At 40.0% G+C, this 19,389-nt stretch overlaps 1 protein-coding gene across 5 annotated transcripts in view; it reads left to right on the forward strand.

Annotated features, from left to right (window-relative positions):
* Nucleotides 1-18,775, forward strand: part of SHLD2 (shieldin complex subunit 2) — a 95,472-nt gene extending 76,697 nt beyond the window's left edge. For 4 of the 5 annotated variants that reach the window (XM_082601120.1, XM_082601122.1, XM_082601119.1 and 1 more), the window contains 3 exons: nt 11,785-12,013; nt 15,362-15,477; nt 18,415-18,775. In XM_082601120.1, the coding sequence (XP_082457246.1) occupies nt 11,785-12,013; nt 15,362-15,477; nt 18,415-18,614 (545 nt within the window). In that variant the 3' untranslated portion in view covers nt 18,615-18,775. The remainder of the gene's footprint in view (nt 1-11,784; nt 12,014-15,361; nt 15,478-18,414) is intronic. The other variant, XM_082601121.1, reaches the window with a different exon arrangement.
* Nucleotides 18,776-19,389: the final 614 nt, after the last annotated feature.

The following is a 19,389-nucleotide window of genomic DNA, read 5'->3' on the forward strand; positions in this document are numbered from 1 at the left end:
TATCAGTTTTGGAAACTAATAGAAAGTTTTCCAGCGGCTGCTGTGGCTTCTCTTGTTGTGGAGCATGGGCTCTGGGCACATGGGCTTAGCAGTTGTGGCTTGTGGGCTGTAAGGTGCAGCTCAGTAGTTAGGACGCACGGGCCCAGTTGCTCCGCAGCATGTGGGATCTTCCCAGACCAGGGCTTGAACCCGTGTCCCGTGCATTGGCAGGCAGATTCCCAACCACAACGCCACCAGGGAAGTCCATAGCAAATGTATTTAGAGGGCAAGTAAGGGTTGAAAAAAATGAGATGTATCTGCAGGTTTATTGTTACATAATTTAAGTTTTAATGAAGAAGAAAAATTTGGTCAAAAATTTTCCTCAGAATTTCTGTAAGATTACTATTTTTGGTGCTTTTATAGGTTGAGTTATTGAGAATAACTCAGGAGCTTTGGATCTTGATACTGAATGTTAAGTTTATTCTCCAGTCTGCATAAATAATTTTCTGAATTCTTATAGATGGTTTTAGATTTTGTTAAATGCTAAATGTGTTTTAAGTGGACTAAGATTACTTTAACAGTTTTTCTAGTGAAAAGAATCTGGTCCCAAATAAAATAAGTTGAAGCTCCTAAGAGATCACATGCTGAGATTCTCAACTATATTTCTTGGGCTTTTTTACTAGCATGCTATGCCCGCTTTTGGTTCATCCACAGAAATGTAAGAGTTGTGTCATATGCAGTTAATAGGATACTTCAGAGTTAGTGGTTTTCTTTTTCTTTTTTAAATTAATTATTTATTTTTGGTTGCATTGGCTCTTTGTCGCTGTGCATGGGCTTTTCTCTAGTTGCGGAGAGCGGGGTCTACTCTTTGTTGTGGTGAGTGGTCTTCTCATTATGGTGGCTTCTCTTGTGAAGCGCAGGCTTTAGACAAGCAGGCTCAGGAGTTGTGGTTCACAGGCTCTAGAGTGCAGGCTCAGTAGTTGTGGCACACATGCTTAGTTGCTCCGCAGCATGTGGAATCTTCACGGACCAGGGCTTGAACCCGTGTCCCCTGCATTGGCAGGCAGGAACCACTGTGTCACCAGGGAAGTCCAGAGTTAGTGCTTTTCAAATGTGATTCAGAGAGTCAGATTAAAAAAAAGTTTTTTAACAGGGTTTTGGGGATGTAATTTTCACACAGGAAATTACCCTTTTTTAAATCATGCACATTCACATTGGTGAGTTTTGACATGAAACCCGTGCAACCATCACCACAGTCATGAAACCGTCAGCTGTCTCTCTGTAATCTCTTCTGACTCCTCATCCCTGCCCCAGATCCTTCCAGGCAATCAATCTGCTTTCTGTCAGTAGAGATTACTTTGAATTCTCTATGGTTTTATATACATGGACTCATGCAGTATGTACATTGTTTTGCTTGGCGTCTTTAACTTAGCAAATTCTTTGAGATGTATCTATGTGGTTGTGTGTATCAGTAGTACATATTATATGAATATACTGTGATTTGTTTATCTGTTCAGCTGTGGATGGACATCTGGGTTGTTTCCAGCTCTTGGCTATTATAAATAAAGCTTCTATAAACATTCAAGTATAAGGCATTATATGGACATAGTCTTTCTTTTTTCATGAGTAAATACCTAGGAACTGAGTCAATAGCTGGATTATATGGTAGGCATATGTTTAACTTTTAATGAAACTGCCAAAAAATAAAAATAAACTGCCTAACTGTTTTCCAAAGTAGTTGTACCATTTTACATTTCCACCAGCAGTGTATGAGAGTTCTGTTTTTTCCACACCTACCTCAACACTTGGTATGGACATTCTTTTTAATTTTGTTCATTCTAATAGGTGTGTAGTAATGGGTCATTGTGGTTTTAATTTGCATTTCCTTATTGACTGATGGTTTTGAACATCTTTTATGTACTTAATTGCCAACTATATATCTTCTTTGATGAAGTGTCGATTGAAATCTTTTGCCTACCTAAAAAAATTGACTTGATTGTTTTATTGAATTTTGAGTTCTTTACGTTCTGGGTAAAAATTATTTTTCTTTCTTTTTTTTTTTTTTTTTTTTTGGCTGTGCTGTGCAGTTTGCAGGATCTCAGTTCCCAGACCAGGGACTGAACCTGGGCCACAGCAGTGAAAGCCCAGAATCCTAACCACTAGGCTACCAGGGAACTCCCTGGGTAAAAATTCTTTATCAACTATAAGCTTTGCAAAAATGTTGCTTGTCTTTTCTTGCCTTTGTTGTAGTCTTTTACTTGTCTTTTCATTATTTTACCCAGGTCTTTTTTTAAAAATTTATTTATTTTTAGCTGTGTTGGGTCTTCGTTTCTGTGTGAGGGCTTTCTCTAGTTGAGGCAAGCGGGGGCCACTCTTCACTGCGGTGTGCAGGCCTCTCACTATCGCGACCTCTCTTGTTGCAGAACACAGGCTGCAGACGCGCAGGCTCAGTAGTTGTGGCTCACGGGCCCAGTTGCTCCGCGGCATGTGGGATCTTCCCGGACCAGGGCTCGAACCTGTGTCCCCTGCATTGGCAGGCAGACTCTCAACCACTGTGCCACCAGGGAAGCCCTACCCAAGTCTTTTGAAGAGCACAAGTTTTAAATTTTAATGAAGTCCAGTTTATCCATTTATTCTTGTATGAATTGTGCTTTTGGTGTCATTTCTAGGAAATCTTTGCCAACCCAATGTCACAAAAATTTATCTCCTACGTGTTATTCTAAAAGTTTTAGAGTTTTAGGTTTTAAATTTGGGTTTATGATCCATTTTGAGTTAATTTTGTATATAACATGAGGTATGGCTTGAAGTTGGGGTTTTTTTGTTTGTTTTTTGCTGTATGACTATCCAGTTGTTCAAGCACTAGTTGTTGAAAAGATTATTCCATTGAATTGCCTTTGCACCTTTGTCAAAATCAGTTGTCCACATGTATGGTCTATTTCTGGACTTTCTTCTGTTTTATTGATCTATTTGTCTATCTTTCCACCAATAGCACACTATTTTGATTACTGAAGTTTTATACTGATAGGTCTTGAAGTCAGATACTGTTAGCCTTCCGACTTTGTTCTTTTCAAAGTTGTTTTGGCTGTTCTATAACCTTTGCATTTCCATGTGGATTTTAGAATCAGTTTGTCAATTTCTACAAAAAAAGCCTACTGGGATTTTGATTGGGATTGTGTTGAAGCTATAGATCAATTTGGGGAAGAACTGAAGCATCTTAACACTGAGTTTGCCAATCCATGAACAAGATGTATCTCTCCATTTGTTTAGATCTTCTTTAATTCCTTAGCTGTGTTTTGTAGTTTTCAGAGTATAGGACTTTCACATTGTTTGTCAGACATATCTCTAGTTTCTATTTTTATGCTATTATAAATGGTATTTTTAAGCATTTCAGTTTTAATTGTTTATTGGTAATATGTAGAAATACAGTTGATTTTCATATATTGACCTTGTATTTTGTAACTTTGCTACACCCACTAAGCTCAATAGCAACTCTTTGGTGGATTTGGATTTTCTACATAGATGGTCATTTTATTTGTGTTAAGACAGTATTACTTCTTTCTTTCCAGTCTGGATGCCTTTTATTTATTTTTCTTTCCTCGTTACACTTGATAGCTCCTCTAATACAATATTGAAAAATAGTTGTAAGATCAAGCATTTTTACCTTGTTTCTGATCTTAGGGAGAAAGCATTTATTTTTTCATTATTAAGTATGATATTGGCTGTATGTTTTTCATAGATGCCTTTATCAGGTTGATGAAGTTCTCTTTTATTCCTAGTTTTCTGAAAAAAAATTGTTTTTTAATTCTTTTTTTTTTTTTTTTTTTTTGGCTGTGTTGGGTCTTTGATGCTGTTTGCAGGCTTTCTCTAGTTGTGGCGAGCAGGGGCTACTCTTCATTGCAGTGCACAGACTTCTCATTGCGGTGGCTTCTCTTGTTGCGGAGCACGGACACTAGGCACGCGGGCTTCAGTAGTTGTGGCACGTGGGCTCAGTAGTTGTGGTGTACACGGCATGTGGGATCTTCTCGGACCAGGGCTTGAACTTGTGTCCCCTGCATTGGCAGGAGGATTCTTAACCACTGTGCCACCAGGGAAGTCCTGAAAAAATATTTTTTTAAAATCAGAAATGGATGTTAGAATTTTTCAAATGCTTTTCTCACCATCAATTGAGATGATCATAGTTTTTTTCCAATCTTTTAATATAATTAATTACATTGATTGCTTTTTGCATATTAAACCAACTTTGCATTTCTGTTTTTCTTTTGTTTTTTTGGCCGCGCCATGCACAGCTTGTGAGATCTTAGTTCCTTGACCAGGGATAGAACCTGGGCCCTTGGCAGTGAAAGCACGGAGACCTAACCGCCGGACTGCCAGGGAATTCCCACTAACATCTGTTAATAAGAATTTTTATGTCTGTGTTGTCTGCAGTTTTCTTTTCTTGTAGTAACTGTTACCAAGTCCAAGCTTACTTTGCTTACTGCGTGACAGACCAGTAAATCGGGAGATGAGGTGTTGAGGCAAGGAATACGACTTTATTTGGAAAGCCAGCAGACCATGAAGATGGTGGACTAGGGTCCCCAAAAGACCATCTCATCGGGGTCTGGATGCCAGTTTCTTTTGTAGAGTCAGAGAGGGAAGTAAAGTAAAAAGGCAAAATAGAGAGGGAGAGGTGGCGAGGAAGTCAAGTAAAAAGGTCCGTCAGTCTTGCAAAACATCTCCTGGAAAGACCAAGTCTTGGTGAGGGGATGTGTTAGTTTCTTCTTTCTTGCAGCCATTCATAGGTGGGCAGGGTTCCCTGAGGCAGGCCATTATGTATGATTATAATAACAAAAGCAACAGAAAGCAAAGGTTAAAGTCAAAGAAACAGATCCAACATGGAGTCCCATTTAACTCTTCCCCATTACATATCTTTTTTCTGGTTTTGGTGTTAGAGCAATGCTCATAGAATGAGCTGGTATGTAGTTTTTTCCCTTCAGTTTTCTGGAAGAGTTTGTTTAGAATTAGATTGATTTCTTCTATACATGTTTGGTAGAACTCAGGGAAGCCATCTGGGCCTGAAGTTTTCTTTACTGGAAGGTTTAACTACAAATTAAATTTATTTAATAGATAGAGGACTATTCTGGTTATCTGTTTCTTCTTGGGTGAGCTTTGGTAGTTTGTATCTTTCAAGAAATCTGTTCATTTCATCTAGGTTGTTGGCACAACAACAGCAACAACAAGTTATTGGCATAAAGTTATAATATTCTCTTATTATCCTTTTAGATATATGTAGAATCTATAGTAATATTGGTAACGGGGAAGAGGTAAATCGGACTCTATGTTGGACCTGCTTGACTTTAACCTTTGCTTTCCGTTGCTTTTGTTATTATAATCATACATAATGGCCTGCCTCAGGGAACCCTGCCCACCTATGAATGGCTGCAAGAAAGAAGAAACTAACACATCCCCTCACCAAGACTTGGTCTTTCCAGGAGATGTTTTGCAAGACTGATGGCCCTTTTACTTTACTTCCTCACCACCTCTCCCTCTCTGATTGTATAAAAGAAACTGGCATCCAGACCCAGAAAAGATGGTTTTCCAGAGACACTATTCTGCCATCTTCTCGGTCTGCCAGCTTTCTGAATAAAGTTGTATTCCTTGCCTCATCTCCTAGTCTCTGATTCATTGGCCTGTCTGGTGGTGAACAGAGCAAGCTTGGACTCGTAACAGTATTACCTGATATTGCTAATTTGTGTCCTCTCTCTTTTTTTTTACTGATCATTTTCGCTAGAGTTTTACCAATTTTATTAATATTCTCAAATAACTACCTTTTATATCCATTAATTTTTCTCTGTTTGTCTATTTTCTATTCCATTGATTTCTTGTCTGGTCTTTATTTTTCCTTTCTTCTGCTTTCTTGGGTTTCACTTTTTTACCTTTCATAAGGTGGAAATTGAGGTCGTTGATATGAGACTTTTTTTTTTTTTCCAATGTAGGAGTTTAGTGCCATAAATTTTCCTCCAAGTACAGCTTCTAAGTTCTCTATCCAGTGCCCTATGGATTACAAGATTTTCCACTCTAGCTGGTGGGAAAATACACTACTCCCAGCTCTGTGTAAGCTTCAGTGATTGTTCCCAGTAATCCTTTTCCTTGGTTCTTTCCTTGGCCTCTGGTCACATATATTGGTCAATACTCAGTTGAATTCTCCAAGGGGTGGACCGTCTGCATTTCTCCAGAGTTCTCCCTCTGCATTTCTCCAGAGTTCGCTCTCTTTGCAGCTCTCATCTATCTAGTACTCTACCCTGAGAACTCTAGCCATACTAGCCTTCCAGACTCAAAACTCTGTCTCCTCTCAACTCAGGGAAACCACCAGTCTCTGCCTGGATACCCTTTCCTGCACCACAGCCAGGAAACTCTCTTTGTAAGCTGGGACAGTCACCAAGCTTACATCTTTTTGCTTCTCATCTGTTAGATGTTGTCTGATATCTCATGTCTTGAGAATTGTTGTGTCATACATTTTGTTTGGTTTTTAGTTGTTTCAAGTGTCTGAACATTTTTTTTTTTTTTTTTTTTTTTGCGGTACGCGGGCCTCTCACTGCTGTGGCCTCTCCCGATGCGGAGCACAGGCTCCGGACGCACAGGCTCAGCCGCCATGGCTCACGGGCCCAGCCGCTCTGTGGCATGTGGGATCTTCCCGGACTGGGGCACGAACCCGTGTCCCCTGCATCGGCAGGCGGACTCTCAGCCACTGCGCCACCAGGGAAGCCCTGAACTATTTTTATACACAGCACTTCTGACATCAAATGTATGGGGTTTTTTGGTCTGTTTTTTTGTTTTTGTTTTTTTCACACCAACAGCCATTTCTCTGACTCTGAACACCAACTTGGTGTCCTACAGTTCAATTTTGATGCTACCTGCTTGGAGTTAGTATCAGACTCCACAGGTTTAAAAGCTCAGTCGCACAGGACTCTCCTTACTTCAGATGCCAGTCTCAAGTATTAGGTACCCCGGGTACCCTTCTGTCTGACTTGGCTACAAAGTTGGGAGTTCCCACAGCCCTCCCCACTTTCAGGCTCAGTAATTTGCTAGAACTGCTCACAGAACTCAGGAACTCTCTTTATTTACATACCCGTTTATTATGAAGGATACAACTCAGGAACAGCCAAATGGAAGAGATACATAGGACAAGGTATGGGGGAAGGGGCGTGGAGCGTCCATGCCCTCTCCGGTGCACCAACCTCCCAGCATCTCAATGTGTTCATCAATCCAGAAGCTCCTTGAACCCTGTTTAAGGTTTTTAATCAAGGACTCATCGTGTAGGCGTTATTGATTAAATCATTGCCCATTGGTGATTAGCTCAATCTCCAGCCCCTTTCCCCTCTGCAGAGGTCAGTGGGTAGGGCTGAAAGTTCTAACCATCTAATCTGCCTTGGTCCTTCTGGTGACCAGCCCCCATCCTGAAGCTACCTATGGGCCGCAGTCACCAGTCATCTCATTAGCAAAGAAAGATACTCTTATCACTCTGGGAGATTTCCAAGAGTTTTTGGAGCTGTGTGCTAGGAACTAAGGACAAAGACCGAATATTTACTTTTTATTAATCACAAGGTAGGAGCATAAATCCAGTCGCTTACTCTACCTTGGCCAAATGCCAGGTTAAAATTTTACAAGTTGTGTTCATTCAGGTATGTGTGTTTGAATATTTTCCAAGATGTGATTATAGGTTAGCATTATTACATTATAAAACTAAGCTAAGGAGAATGCAAGTAGAAAACAAAAACAACCGCCTTTCAAAAAACCCACCTTTTAATTGAATACAGAGATTTATTCTCGGAGAACTCCATATACCCACTTCTACATGGAAACATTTATTGATACTGTGACCAAACGCAAGTTCGTTTGCCAGATGCACAATGAGGCCAAACAAACCAAAATGTCAGAATTTGGAGCAGAGAAAGGTTTATTGCAGGGCCAAGCAAGGAGAATGGGCAGCTCATGTTCAAAAAATCCCAGCTCCCTGGTGGTTTTCAGGGAGAAGTTTTATGGGCAGTGTTTGGGGTGAGAGATGCAGGGTGGTGCTCTGGGAATCTGTGTGTTCAGCCTGAAGTTACCATCTCCACTTGGGTGGGGGCCTTAGTTACTGCAGAAGAGCTCAAAGATGCTGTTATGTATATTCCATGAGAAGGAGCCAGGACCCTGCCCCACTGCTGTACTACTATTGTTTCTTGACTTCTCCTCCCTTGTTTCTGCATCCCCTCCCTTCGTTGATTAACAACTGTTTGAATCTGCTCTTCGGAACTCAGGGAAGATCAAGGAGGCTGAATGAAGCCTATTTCCTACAAACAAGAAATGAGGACACAGAAAGGATTTGTACCTGGGAGAGCCCCACAGGGTCCTGCTCTGTTTCAATACTAACAGTTAAGTTAAATTAATAAAACTTCTGGAAAATAAACACAGATGATAGAAAATTTACAAATTTTTATATCAAACAAAATTTTGATACGACTTTCAAAAATGGAAGTAAGTGGCTGTAGAAACTCTAGATTTATACTAGTTGGTGAAATCTTGGGTAGTGTTGTAGTGCCATGTAAATTTCTAACCCAGTTTCATATTTATATGTCCTTCCTGTCCCCGCCCCCCCACCCCCAAAGCCCCACAGGCTTGTGGAGCTGGTCACTGCAAGAAGAATGCCATAGTCAGTAGAGGGGCTACATTTAATTTGGTGTCACAGAGAAGTCTACTCTGTTATCTACCTTTTACATAAAACAGCTACTTGCTGAGATTGGAGACCTAGAAGTAGATTTAAAAATAAAAATAAACAACATTATGGACAACAACAAATTAGGTGGCTACAGTTTTGATGATTAATGGTTCTAAGTATATAGACTTACCAATTTGGGGATGAGGCTGGGAATTGGGACTATTCTTGCATACCCTGGAGAGGTACTCCCCAGTGGGAAACCATGCAAAAACTTCGTGCTGTTATAGTCCGTCCCTGGTTGTGAAACTGAGCAGGACCCTGCGGGGCCTTCCCAGGTACAAAAACCTTTCTGTGTCCCCAGTTTTTTATTTGCAGGATAAAGGCTTCAGCCTCCTAGACTTTCCTGAATACCAAAGAGTAGATTACAGTTACTAACCAGGGAAATAAGGGAATGCAGAAACAAAGAAGGAGCAGTCAAGAAATGATAGTGCAACTATTAAAGCAGGATCCTGGTTCCTGCTCAAGTAATATACATAACAGAATTTTTGAGTTCTTTTGCAGGAACTAAGGCCCCCACTGTGGTGGAAGATGGTTAACTACATGCTAACCATACATGGTTAATTACATGCTGAGACCTCAGACTGGTTGAAATCAGAAGTCTGATGATTGACAATCCTGGAATACCACCCTGTTACCTCACCGTTAACCAATCAGAAGAAAGTCACACCCTGCAGCCCTCATCCCAAATTTTGCTCAGCAAAACTTCTCCCTAAACAAGTTCCTAATGTATAGCATAGGTAACTATATTTGATATCCTGTGATAAACCATAATGGAAAAGAATATAAAAAAGAGAATGTCTATATGTGTATAACTGAGTCACTTTGCTGTAGAGCAGAGATTGGCACACTGTAAATCAACTATATTTCAATAAAAACAACAACAAAAAAAACCACTTCTCCCTGAAAACCATCAGGGAGTTTGGATTTTTTGAGCATGAGCTGCTCATTCTCATTGCTTGGCCCTGCAGTAAACCTTTCTCTGCTCCAAACTCTAACATTTCGGGTTGTTTAGCCTCACTATGCACCGGGCACCCAAATTTGTGTTTAGTAACAGTATCCTGTGTTCACAGAGGCCCTTTTAGCTATTTTCAGTCTCTTGATGTTTAGCTATGAGGGTGGAATTCATAATTTTTATCATTGTTTATGTGTTTTTAAGACAGACATGGGGAGAGCATGTGGAAATACAAGCAATGTTTTTCTAACCTATTTCATAGTTAAATAAAAGGCAGAAGAAAGGGAGATTAACAGGGGGAATTTCCCAAGAGGGTCTGCTTCCTTAGTAAAAGCCAGAGGGGTTGAGGCTGTGTCTGACTCCTTGTAAAGAAACGAAGATTCTGGGAATTCTCTGGCAGTCCAGTGGTTAGGACCACGCTTTCACTACAGTGGCCTGGGTTCAGTTCCTGGTCGGGAACTAAGATCCCTCAAGCTGCGTGGTGCAGCCAAAAATTAAAAAAAAGGAAAGAAAGGAGGGAAGGGAGGAGGGGAGAAAGAAAGGAAGTATCCTGCCATCGGCAGAATATCAGTGCCCAGCAGGCCATGAACCCCTTGAAAGCGGTATCCACATTCATCATGAACTTTTAATTTTTTTCAAGAGTTGTGTAAATTTACAAAATGTTAGCAATTATATTAACATTCTTCTAAAATTATTGGGACTTCCCTGGTGGTCCAGTGATTAAGAATCCACCTTCCAGTGCAGGGGACGAGGGTTCGATCCCTGGTCAGGGAACTAAGATCCCACATGCCGTGGGGCAGCTAAGCCCACGTGCCGCAAGTACTGAGCCTGCACACTCTGGATCCCACACGCCACAACTAGAGAGAAGCCCACGTGCTGCAACGAAGAGCCCATGCACTGCAACGAAAGACCCTGCATGCCACAACAAAGATCCTGCGTGCCGCAGCTAAGACCCAACGCAGCCACATAAATAAATAAATATTAAAAAAACAAAAAACATAGGTGAGCTATGCTTTAATAAAAATAAAATTACTGAGTTATTTCATTAAATAATTTCTTAGTGATTCATCATGTCTATGGAAAGGCGTGATGAAGAGTCTGCTATAGTTTATTAGGTATGCTGACCGCTACACACCCTTGTAATTTGTGTAGAGATATATGACATGATTGGAAGAGATGATGAAACAATCTTCAGGCACTAAAAGACTGAAGCAAACTGAAGGGCTTAGGAATAGGAAAGTCACCATTAATGAGACCCCTGCAGAGATTACCAGGAAAGGGAACAGGACACCGAATGATGAGTTCTTGACCCGGAGTGTGCTAAAAGGATGAAGAGGAACAAATTCAAAGCCTTAAAAAAGCCTTTAAACTGAACATGGAGAGGAAAAGAGAAGGTTGCTCAGATAAACTCATCAATCTCACTAGTATACAGTAAAGATAAATTAGAAAAAAAGAATGTCTGGCAGATAAGAGATACTCAGTATTTGTTGAATGGGTGAGTGCATGAGCCAGTGAGTAGTGAATGAACATGCTTGAGGTGCCTGGTGAGTCACACAGAAAATATTATATGAGGACCCTCAGGGCTCACGTGGCTATGTAACCAACACCCAGAGTGTGGATGATGATGGGTGGGAAATTGAAAAAAAAGTTTAAAAAGACGGTAAGCTAGTGGTGTATTATTTTTGGACAAAGTAGAGAATAGAAGAATTACTGACCTCCTATTTGACTTTTGATGATGATTAATTAAAAAGAAAGAAGAGATGGCATGTTAGTTAGTTTCAAGTGTTTAGAGGGATTTCTTCTAAAAAAGATTAAACTGATTTTTCATGATTCCAGAGGACAGGGAGGAAGAAAACACCCACCTTTTCAGCCAAATTAGCCAAATAAATCTTCACTCTAAGTTGCAGGCAGATCACCCCTTACACTCTAGAGTAATTACGGAAGTCCTTATGTGAGTGAGACTGTCTAGGAAAAGAGTAGAGAAGACCAAGAACAAGACCTTGGTGTATCCTTTACTATAAATAACTGTGAATCAACTGTATAATTAACCATGTTTGTAAATTAAATTATGGTTTTAGTCTCCTAATTTGTGATATTTCTTTCTGTTTGTCTTTTACAGGAGTGATTCTAATCAAAGCCCAGATTTTAGAGCTAGTGTTTCCCATTACAGCATCTCTGAAGATAGCTCTAAATGCTCACAGTTCTCTGAAGATTATTTTTTCTTCTCTTCCCAATATTATATATACTGGTTGTGCAAAATGTGGATTGGAACTAGAAACAGATGAGAACAAGATCTACAAACAGTGTTTTAGCTGCTTGCCATTTACCATGAAGAAAAAATACTATAGGTAAGGCAACTAAGTAAGCCAGCAGGATGGAAAATGTTTAATATTATAGCACTGGAAGTGACCAAAAAATTACATATATCAACTCTTTCTAATAAGAACTAACTAGAGCTAATCCAAGAGAATAAATTGTTCCTCCTGAGTGATAAATAGCTATTTATGAAAGCAGAAATTGCCCAGTAATCATAACAGGAATTTTTCAAAAGCAGTAATTGGGAGATTTTATTGTCTTTAAGCAGCTATACTGAAGAAAACTTTTACTTGGTTTACATTTTTAACCAAGTGCTAAATGGCTCATAAGAAACTCATTTCCCCACCTTAACATATTTTTGGAATTTAAAGGTTAAAAGTAATTATATGATCTAACCTCTGAGTTGTGGAAGCTAGTAAGGTGTTTAACCTTTCTGTATCTCAGTTTCCCCAGCTTCATATTAGAAATTAAGGATAGCAGACTAGCACTCAGTGTTTTATTCTCTTTTCTATTTCTAAATACTGCAATATCTAAAAACCGTGTGCAAATATATTCAGCATGTTATCATGGAATACTTTAAGAAAATTTACAGAAGCTTAGTCCATAAGCCTTATTTCCCTTTACATATATTTATGTTTGTTATAAATAAGTAAATGAACTTTGCTCTTACTTTGAAAGTTGCTTGTCTGGAAAAGAAAATTGGATTCAGATGCGTGGTCCCCTCCCTTCGCCTCCATTCTCCACAGCTGACAGAGTGACCACTCCCTTCCTTTAAAACCTTTCCAGAGTTTCCCATCACACTCGCCTCTGCGGTCTAATCTGCTGTACTCCTTGCCTTGCTCACTGGGCTGCAGCTATACCGGTCTTCTTTCAGTTCTTTAGACACTCTGACTTTTTCCTCCTTAGGGCTTTCTCACATTCTCTTTTCTCTGCCTGACTCCACGAGGCTGGCTCCTTCGTGTCTTAGTTCAGTGACCGTTCATCAGAGAGGCCTTCTTAGTCACCTCCTTTGTTCCCTGTTAGAGTGCCATGTGTGTGTACCTGGAGTCGTTTACTTGCATATTGTCTTCTAAAACACATCGTTACTGAGATATAATTCATATCCCATCAAATTACGCCATCTAAAATGTACGATTCCATGGCTTTAGTATATTCACAGACTTGTGCAACTGTCACCACAATCAGTTTTAGGCCATTTTCATCTCCCCCTCCCCCAAAGCCCCATACCCATAGCAGTCACTTGTTCTCCCCTCCCACCAACCCAGAGCACCCACTAGTCGAATTTCTGGCTCTATAGATATGCTCATTTTGGACATTTCATGTAAATAATCATACAGTGTGCAGTCCTTTGTGACAGCTTCTTCTTAACATGTTTCAAGGTTCATCCATATTGTAGCACGTATCAGTACTTCATTTTTTTTATTGCCACATAATATGGATATGCCACATTTTATTTATCCATTCATCACCTGATGGATATTTGGATTGTCCCCACTTTTTGGCTATTATAAATAATACTGCTCCGAACATTCATGTACAGATTTTTGGGTGGACATGTTTTCATTTCTCTTGGATGTATACTCAGGAGTAGAATTGCTAGGTTGTATGGTAACTTTTTGTTCCTTTTGAGGAACTGCCAAACTGTTTTCCAAAGCTGCTGCACAATTTTACAGTCTCACCGGCAATGTATGAGGGTTGCAGTTTCTCCATGTCCTTGTCAACACTTTTTATTATCTGTTTTTCTTTTTGTTGCTTGTGCTTTTCAAGCAACATAAAGAAACATCATATCTAAGAAAAGTATCATTCCTAACCCAAGATCATGGAGGTTTACTCCTATATTTTCTTCTAAGAATTTTATAGCTTTAGCTCTTATGTATAGGTCCATGATCTATTTTGAGTTAATTTCTGTATGTGGTATAAGCAAGGGGTCCAACTTCATTCTTTTACATGTGGGTATTCAGTTGTCCCAGTACAGTTGGTTGAAAAGACTATTCTATCCCCATTGAATCATCTTGCCACCATTGTTGAAAAGCTTATTGTCTTTCTATCCTATTAAACTCTTAAGTTCCTTGAGTGAAGGAACCAGATCTGTCTTATTCACTAGTGTATACCCAGTGCTTAGCACACTGCATGGTACAAGATATCGAGTATGTATTTGTTGAAATAAAGAATGGAGGAAGAAAGATAGCCTGGGGAAAGAGTATAGAGTGTAAAAGAGGAAAGGAACTAGAATCATCATGTGGATAAAGGGGGAAGTAAGTTTTTAGAGGGAAAATCAGTAGTCATGTTTTAGCTGTTACACTAAATTCCCCTATATTAGTGAGTCTTTCTAAATTCTGTTCTCAGTTTATTCCCCCCCCCCGCCCGGGTATATTTATTTAATTCAAGCTTTATAATTTAGATTCAGCATGAATCACAATAAATGGATCATCAGAGTTACTAATAGAAAAATTATCATTGCTATTGCCAGAAACATAGATTTTAATTCCTGTACAATCATTACCAATTTTATCTCCAGAAATAAAATCACAATATGTACCAGCAGGAAGACCAGTTTGCAAAGTTGAAGATAATGCCCAATCATCATTGTTAAAGACAGTGAATCCTCTGTTTCCTCTTCCAAAAGTTACTTGGTTGCTACCACTGTGTTTGTAAAAGGTTGGCCCTCAACTACATTACGGAACACAACCATGTTCCTTATTTGACGCCATTGATGTTCACAGACCCAGTGATTGCCACAAGTAGTATCTGGATTTCAATTTATTTTTTAATAATTTATTTTTAAAAGAGGTATATCCCTGTCTTTAAAAGTACATAGATAGAATAATATTATCCATATTGTTTTGTTCATATTGTTTGTCCCTTAGAGTGTATCATGGCATTCCTCTCCTAAAAGCACTTATAAATCTTCCTCATTCATTTTAACAGTCACATAATATTCCATTGCATGAGGTACCGAAAACTATTTACCTAGTTCCTTGTTTATTGACATGCAAAACAGTTTGTTTTTGATGAGAAAGAATCCAGTGGAAAAAAATAACTTGAAATCGTGATTGTGAAATACACGATTATCAGCTTTATTTTATTTCTAGAAATAATTTACAGAGCAGTGTAAAGTAATGTCTTCTTACATTAGTATCTGAAAATTTAAAATGAATATGGAATAAATAAAATTTATTAATTTATCACTTGAAACACTTTTTTTTTTAAAAAAAAACCCTTCTTTTATTTCTGGGATGTTTCAGGACATCCTAGAGTTGTTTTAGGAATTAAAATTAACCCTGCATAAAAACCCAGTGATTTTTGAAATTATATTGCATTTAAACATTTCTTTAATTGAAAATCTTTTTGAGGGTCCTGTGCTGTTTACTCTTTTGTAGGCCAGCTTTAATGACCATAGTTGATGGAATATATAAGGTTTGCGTCCATGTAGGATCAAAGCTGATAGAGAAGATTCTTCTCAACATTTCTCCTGACTGGCTCAACAGAGTTATAGGTAAGATATCAACACGCCATCAAGAGGTTGTTCTTGGTGAAACCATTCATTTCAGGAGTGTAGATAGTATATTGGAACAGAAGGAACACTATACTGTAAATTAAGAGGGTTTTTTTGTCAGTATATAAGCAGAAGGATAATTTAGCTTAAGTGAAACACAAGACTATACACACTACTATATATAAAATAGATAATCAACAAGGACCTACCTGGTGTCCAACACCAGGACCTTAGTTTTATAATAGTTAAGTAAATGAATGTGTGACACTATATAAACATATAAAGATTGTCCAGTGTCGGTGGTGAGGATATGTAGGATCTTCAGCTCTGATGATAGGTCTAGTCAGTGGCTAACAACAAAGTGAAGATAACCCATTTGTCAGATGCTCAAACTCCATCCTTTTCTCATTAGTCTTAGACTCTCTAAGCAGTTGAGTTAATCTGGTTCAATTCATTGCTCTGTCTGTTAATAGTGAGTTATTTTTTCTGGCTTTCATTTTTGCTTGAATGCTGAACATTGCGTATAGAACAATACAGACTGAGGTAAACAGTATTTGTACCTGAAGTGGGCATGCCTGTTTTCCTAGACCTTTACTGGGGGTTGGGGGTGGGCAGGGTAGTTAATCTTGTCAGACCATGAGTCGGATTTGAGTTTTTTATTGTTCTGGTTACCTTCTGGTCACCACTGGCTTCCAATTATCTAGCATTATGTATGCTCATGGTGGGGAGTGGTTCTCCAGAGAGTTTTCCCTAATATTCCTGCTTCACCAGTCAGCTTTAACCCTTCATTCTGTACCTGGGCCTCAGAGAGAGTTTCTCTTCATGTTCTTGTACCTCCCCAGGTTGTACAAGCTCTATTTGTTGTCCTTTGGTGCATCCAAGCCTGGAGGGAAGGGCAGGAGTGATTTCCTTTGATTCTGGTCCAGCCTTAGTCTTACACAGGCTCTGTGTGTCTGGGTCTTGGATGTGGTGCTTTCTCAGTGACCCTGCCCCTGCTGCCAAGTCAGCCAAGCTCTGCCTTGTGTCTTTGGTGGGTATCTTTGTGTGGTCCTGCCCCTCTCTCAGCAGCAGGGCACCGCTAATGGTCTTGATCCAGGGTGGTTTTCTGCCCCTCCCCCAGGGATAGAGGGATTTTCCTTTCACCTTTCCTCCATCTTCATCCTCACCATCTGTATCTTGGGGCAGTAGGACTTGAGGTCTTCCTCCAGCAGTTTAAGGCTTTTGTTCCTTAAGGGAGCCGTCCTGAATGGTGTTTTGTGCTTTTCCTCCTGGCAGCTTCTCCCCTTTCCCAGGCCTTCACCATAGCTGGAAGCTTTCTCTGATGTCTTGCCCTGCATCCAGCCTTGTGAGTACCTGGTGAAGATGAGAAGAACACGTGCCTCCTTGTCTTTGACGCTGGTCCACGCTTGCCTTTTAGCAGTTCATTGAAACTTTAAGCACATTCTTCATTCTTGCTTGTTTGGTGGACTGTCTTCTTTCTGAGCTCAGCCCCAGGCAAACCCATGCTCCTGTCCTGTCTCTCCGTACACTGCAGTCTTCTTGGCAGCTGTACAACCTTGGCTCACTTATAGGTCCAAGAAGATTGTGATTTTGTAGTTTATTCAGCTTTTTCTAATAATTGTTAGGGTAGGAGCCACACTCTTCCCAGTATTCTACATCCTAATCGGAAGTCTCTCTGTTTTTTTAATTCCCTTTCTTTATTAATTTTCATTCTTTCCACTGTTTTCATGCCTTTTCTCGTTGTACTTTGTTTATTTTCAGTCTTGTCTTTTCATTTTTTGCACAATGGCAGTTAGTCTTTATTTCTCAGAGAAGCATTGTTCTCATATACAGTATAGACCTGTGTTTTGCCCAGTCCTAAGACAATTAAAGTCCTCCTTCTTGGCATTAATTAAATTGTATCCATAAGTGAAGATGTGGGCACCGTTATAAAGTGTTCATCAGATCATTCAGGTTACCACTAACCTTGATTTTTTTTAGCTTATTAAAGTGAAAATTCAAAAATTTTAAGTGCTGTACAGAATTCTCACACCTCCAGGAATATGTCATGGGCCCTCCAGGAGTCTGTAGACTCAATCCAAGAAAGGCTGGTGGTGCTTGTCAGGGAACCAGTAGAGTCTGAGCATAGTCAGTGGTGCCTTGTCTGTCTAGTGTTGAGCAACTTGCTAAATGACTTGATTGGATGTCCTCAAAAAAATGAGAGGAAGCATATAGGACAAATGCAGAATACAATGACATATCCACCTATAATCTTAGTATTTGTATATATTATCAAGATTTGATATTAAGTAACCAACTTAGAGTCCTGTTATATAAACAATAAATATGTGTATATGTAACTGTGATAAGAGCTATAGACTAGATAAATATAAGAGTACTTTTCTGATATGGACATGCCTTTTTTTTTTTTTTTTTTTGTGGTACGCGGGCCTCTCACTGTTGTGGCCTCTCCCGTTGCGGAGCACAGACTCCGGACGCACAGGCTCAGCGGCCATGGCTCACGGGCCCAGCCGCTCCATGGCATGTGGGATCTTCCCGGACCAGGGCACGAACCCGCGTCCCCTGCATCGGCAGGCGGACTCTCAACCACTGCGCCACCAGGGAAGCCCTGGACATGCCCTTTTTGTTTCAGGCTTAATTTAGGAAAAGATTAATCTCAGTTCTTCCCTCGATTGTTTGAAGAAGCCAGGGGCTGTACCATAATAGGAAACACCATCAGTCTGAACAGTGCATCACTTGTGCCTTCTCTCCAGATCAGCAGGAATTGTGCCTCATCATTCTAGAGTAACCTGTGACTAGAAAGAGAGGGGCTAGAAAGAGACATTTACAGTGGGTTTGGGACTTGAGAAACCAAGGGAAACAATGAACCCTTCAATGTGAGCATGTCCACACCCCTGGAAGGGATGCTAAGAGCCCTTCATGTTTCCTCTTCCTCAGCCCCTCCCTCAGACGTCACCTACGACCTGGTCGCCGCAGACCTGCTCCATGCCTTGCTGGCGGGCAGTGGGGCACCTTGTGTCCTGAAGGTTCAGAGCCTCTTTGTGTTAGATGAAAACAGCTACCCGCTACAACAGGATTTCTCCCTCCTGGATGTTTATCCTGACGACATGAAGCACGGGTCCCATGCCCTTCTCTAAGACCAGAGGAAGAAACTACAGGCACTTCACGGAAGAGCACTGAAATGATTTGTCTTTTGAAATGAACGACAGGGCTTTTGCTCGGCGTTTTAAAATAAGTATATTTTATAAAGAGAGTTGTGTTAAAGATATTAATTAAAACTTTTTTTTCCCTGAGAAAATTCTGTGAGTTTTTCTGTTCGTTTTTTGGTCTTTCCCTTTCTTGCTTCTAGAAAAATGATCTAGCAATGAAGGGAACACGCAGCATTTCATTAGGATTAAAGGCTCTCTCCATTTAGTCCCTGCTCCATTCCAGGCACTCTCCTAAGTACTAGGACGCGGACCTGAGGCGTTTCCTCAGGAATTGCTTTTCTGCTATGGTCACAAACTCTTAAGTGCTTTCCTTATACCTACATTAATAAACCATAGACATGACATGATTTCCTTGATTATAACTCTTCATGACTATGGATTAGTTCATATAGGCCTACGTTTAGACAAGTTCCAGATGAGCATGTCTTTCAATAAAGAGGCATTGAAAATGCAGGAAACATGGTCATGTTTCAACTCTTTATCAGGGGAGGCCGAGAGTCACATTGTTCATTTCTAGGATTTGAGTGCCTCACTGAATTTGCTTGCCAGCAGACACTTTGCAGTTGGTTCTCTCATTACGACTGTAGCAGCAGCTTGTAGAGAAGGGTAGTCACCAATGAGGAAATAGGGAGCGGTACTTAACCTGGAAGTTTGGAGGATTACTAGATTAATCATATTGTTTGAACATAACTAAATTCATGAT

This window comes from Mesoplodon mirus (genome assembly GCF_964341445.2).
Source record: "Mesoplodon mirus genome assembly, chromosome: 2".
NCBI lineage: Eukaryota > Metazoa > Chordata > Mammalia > Artiodactyla > Ziphiidae > Mesoplodon > Mesoplodon mirus.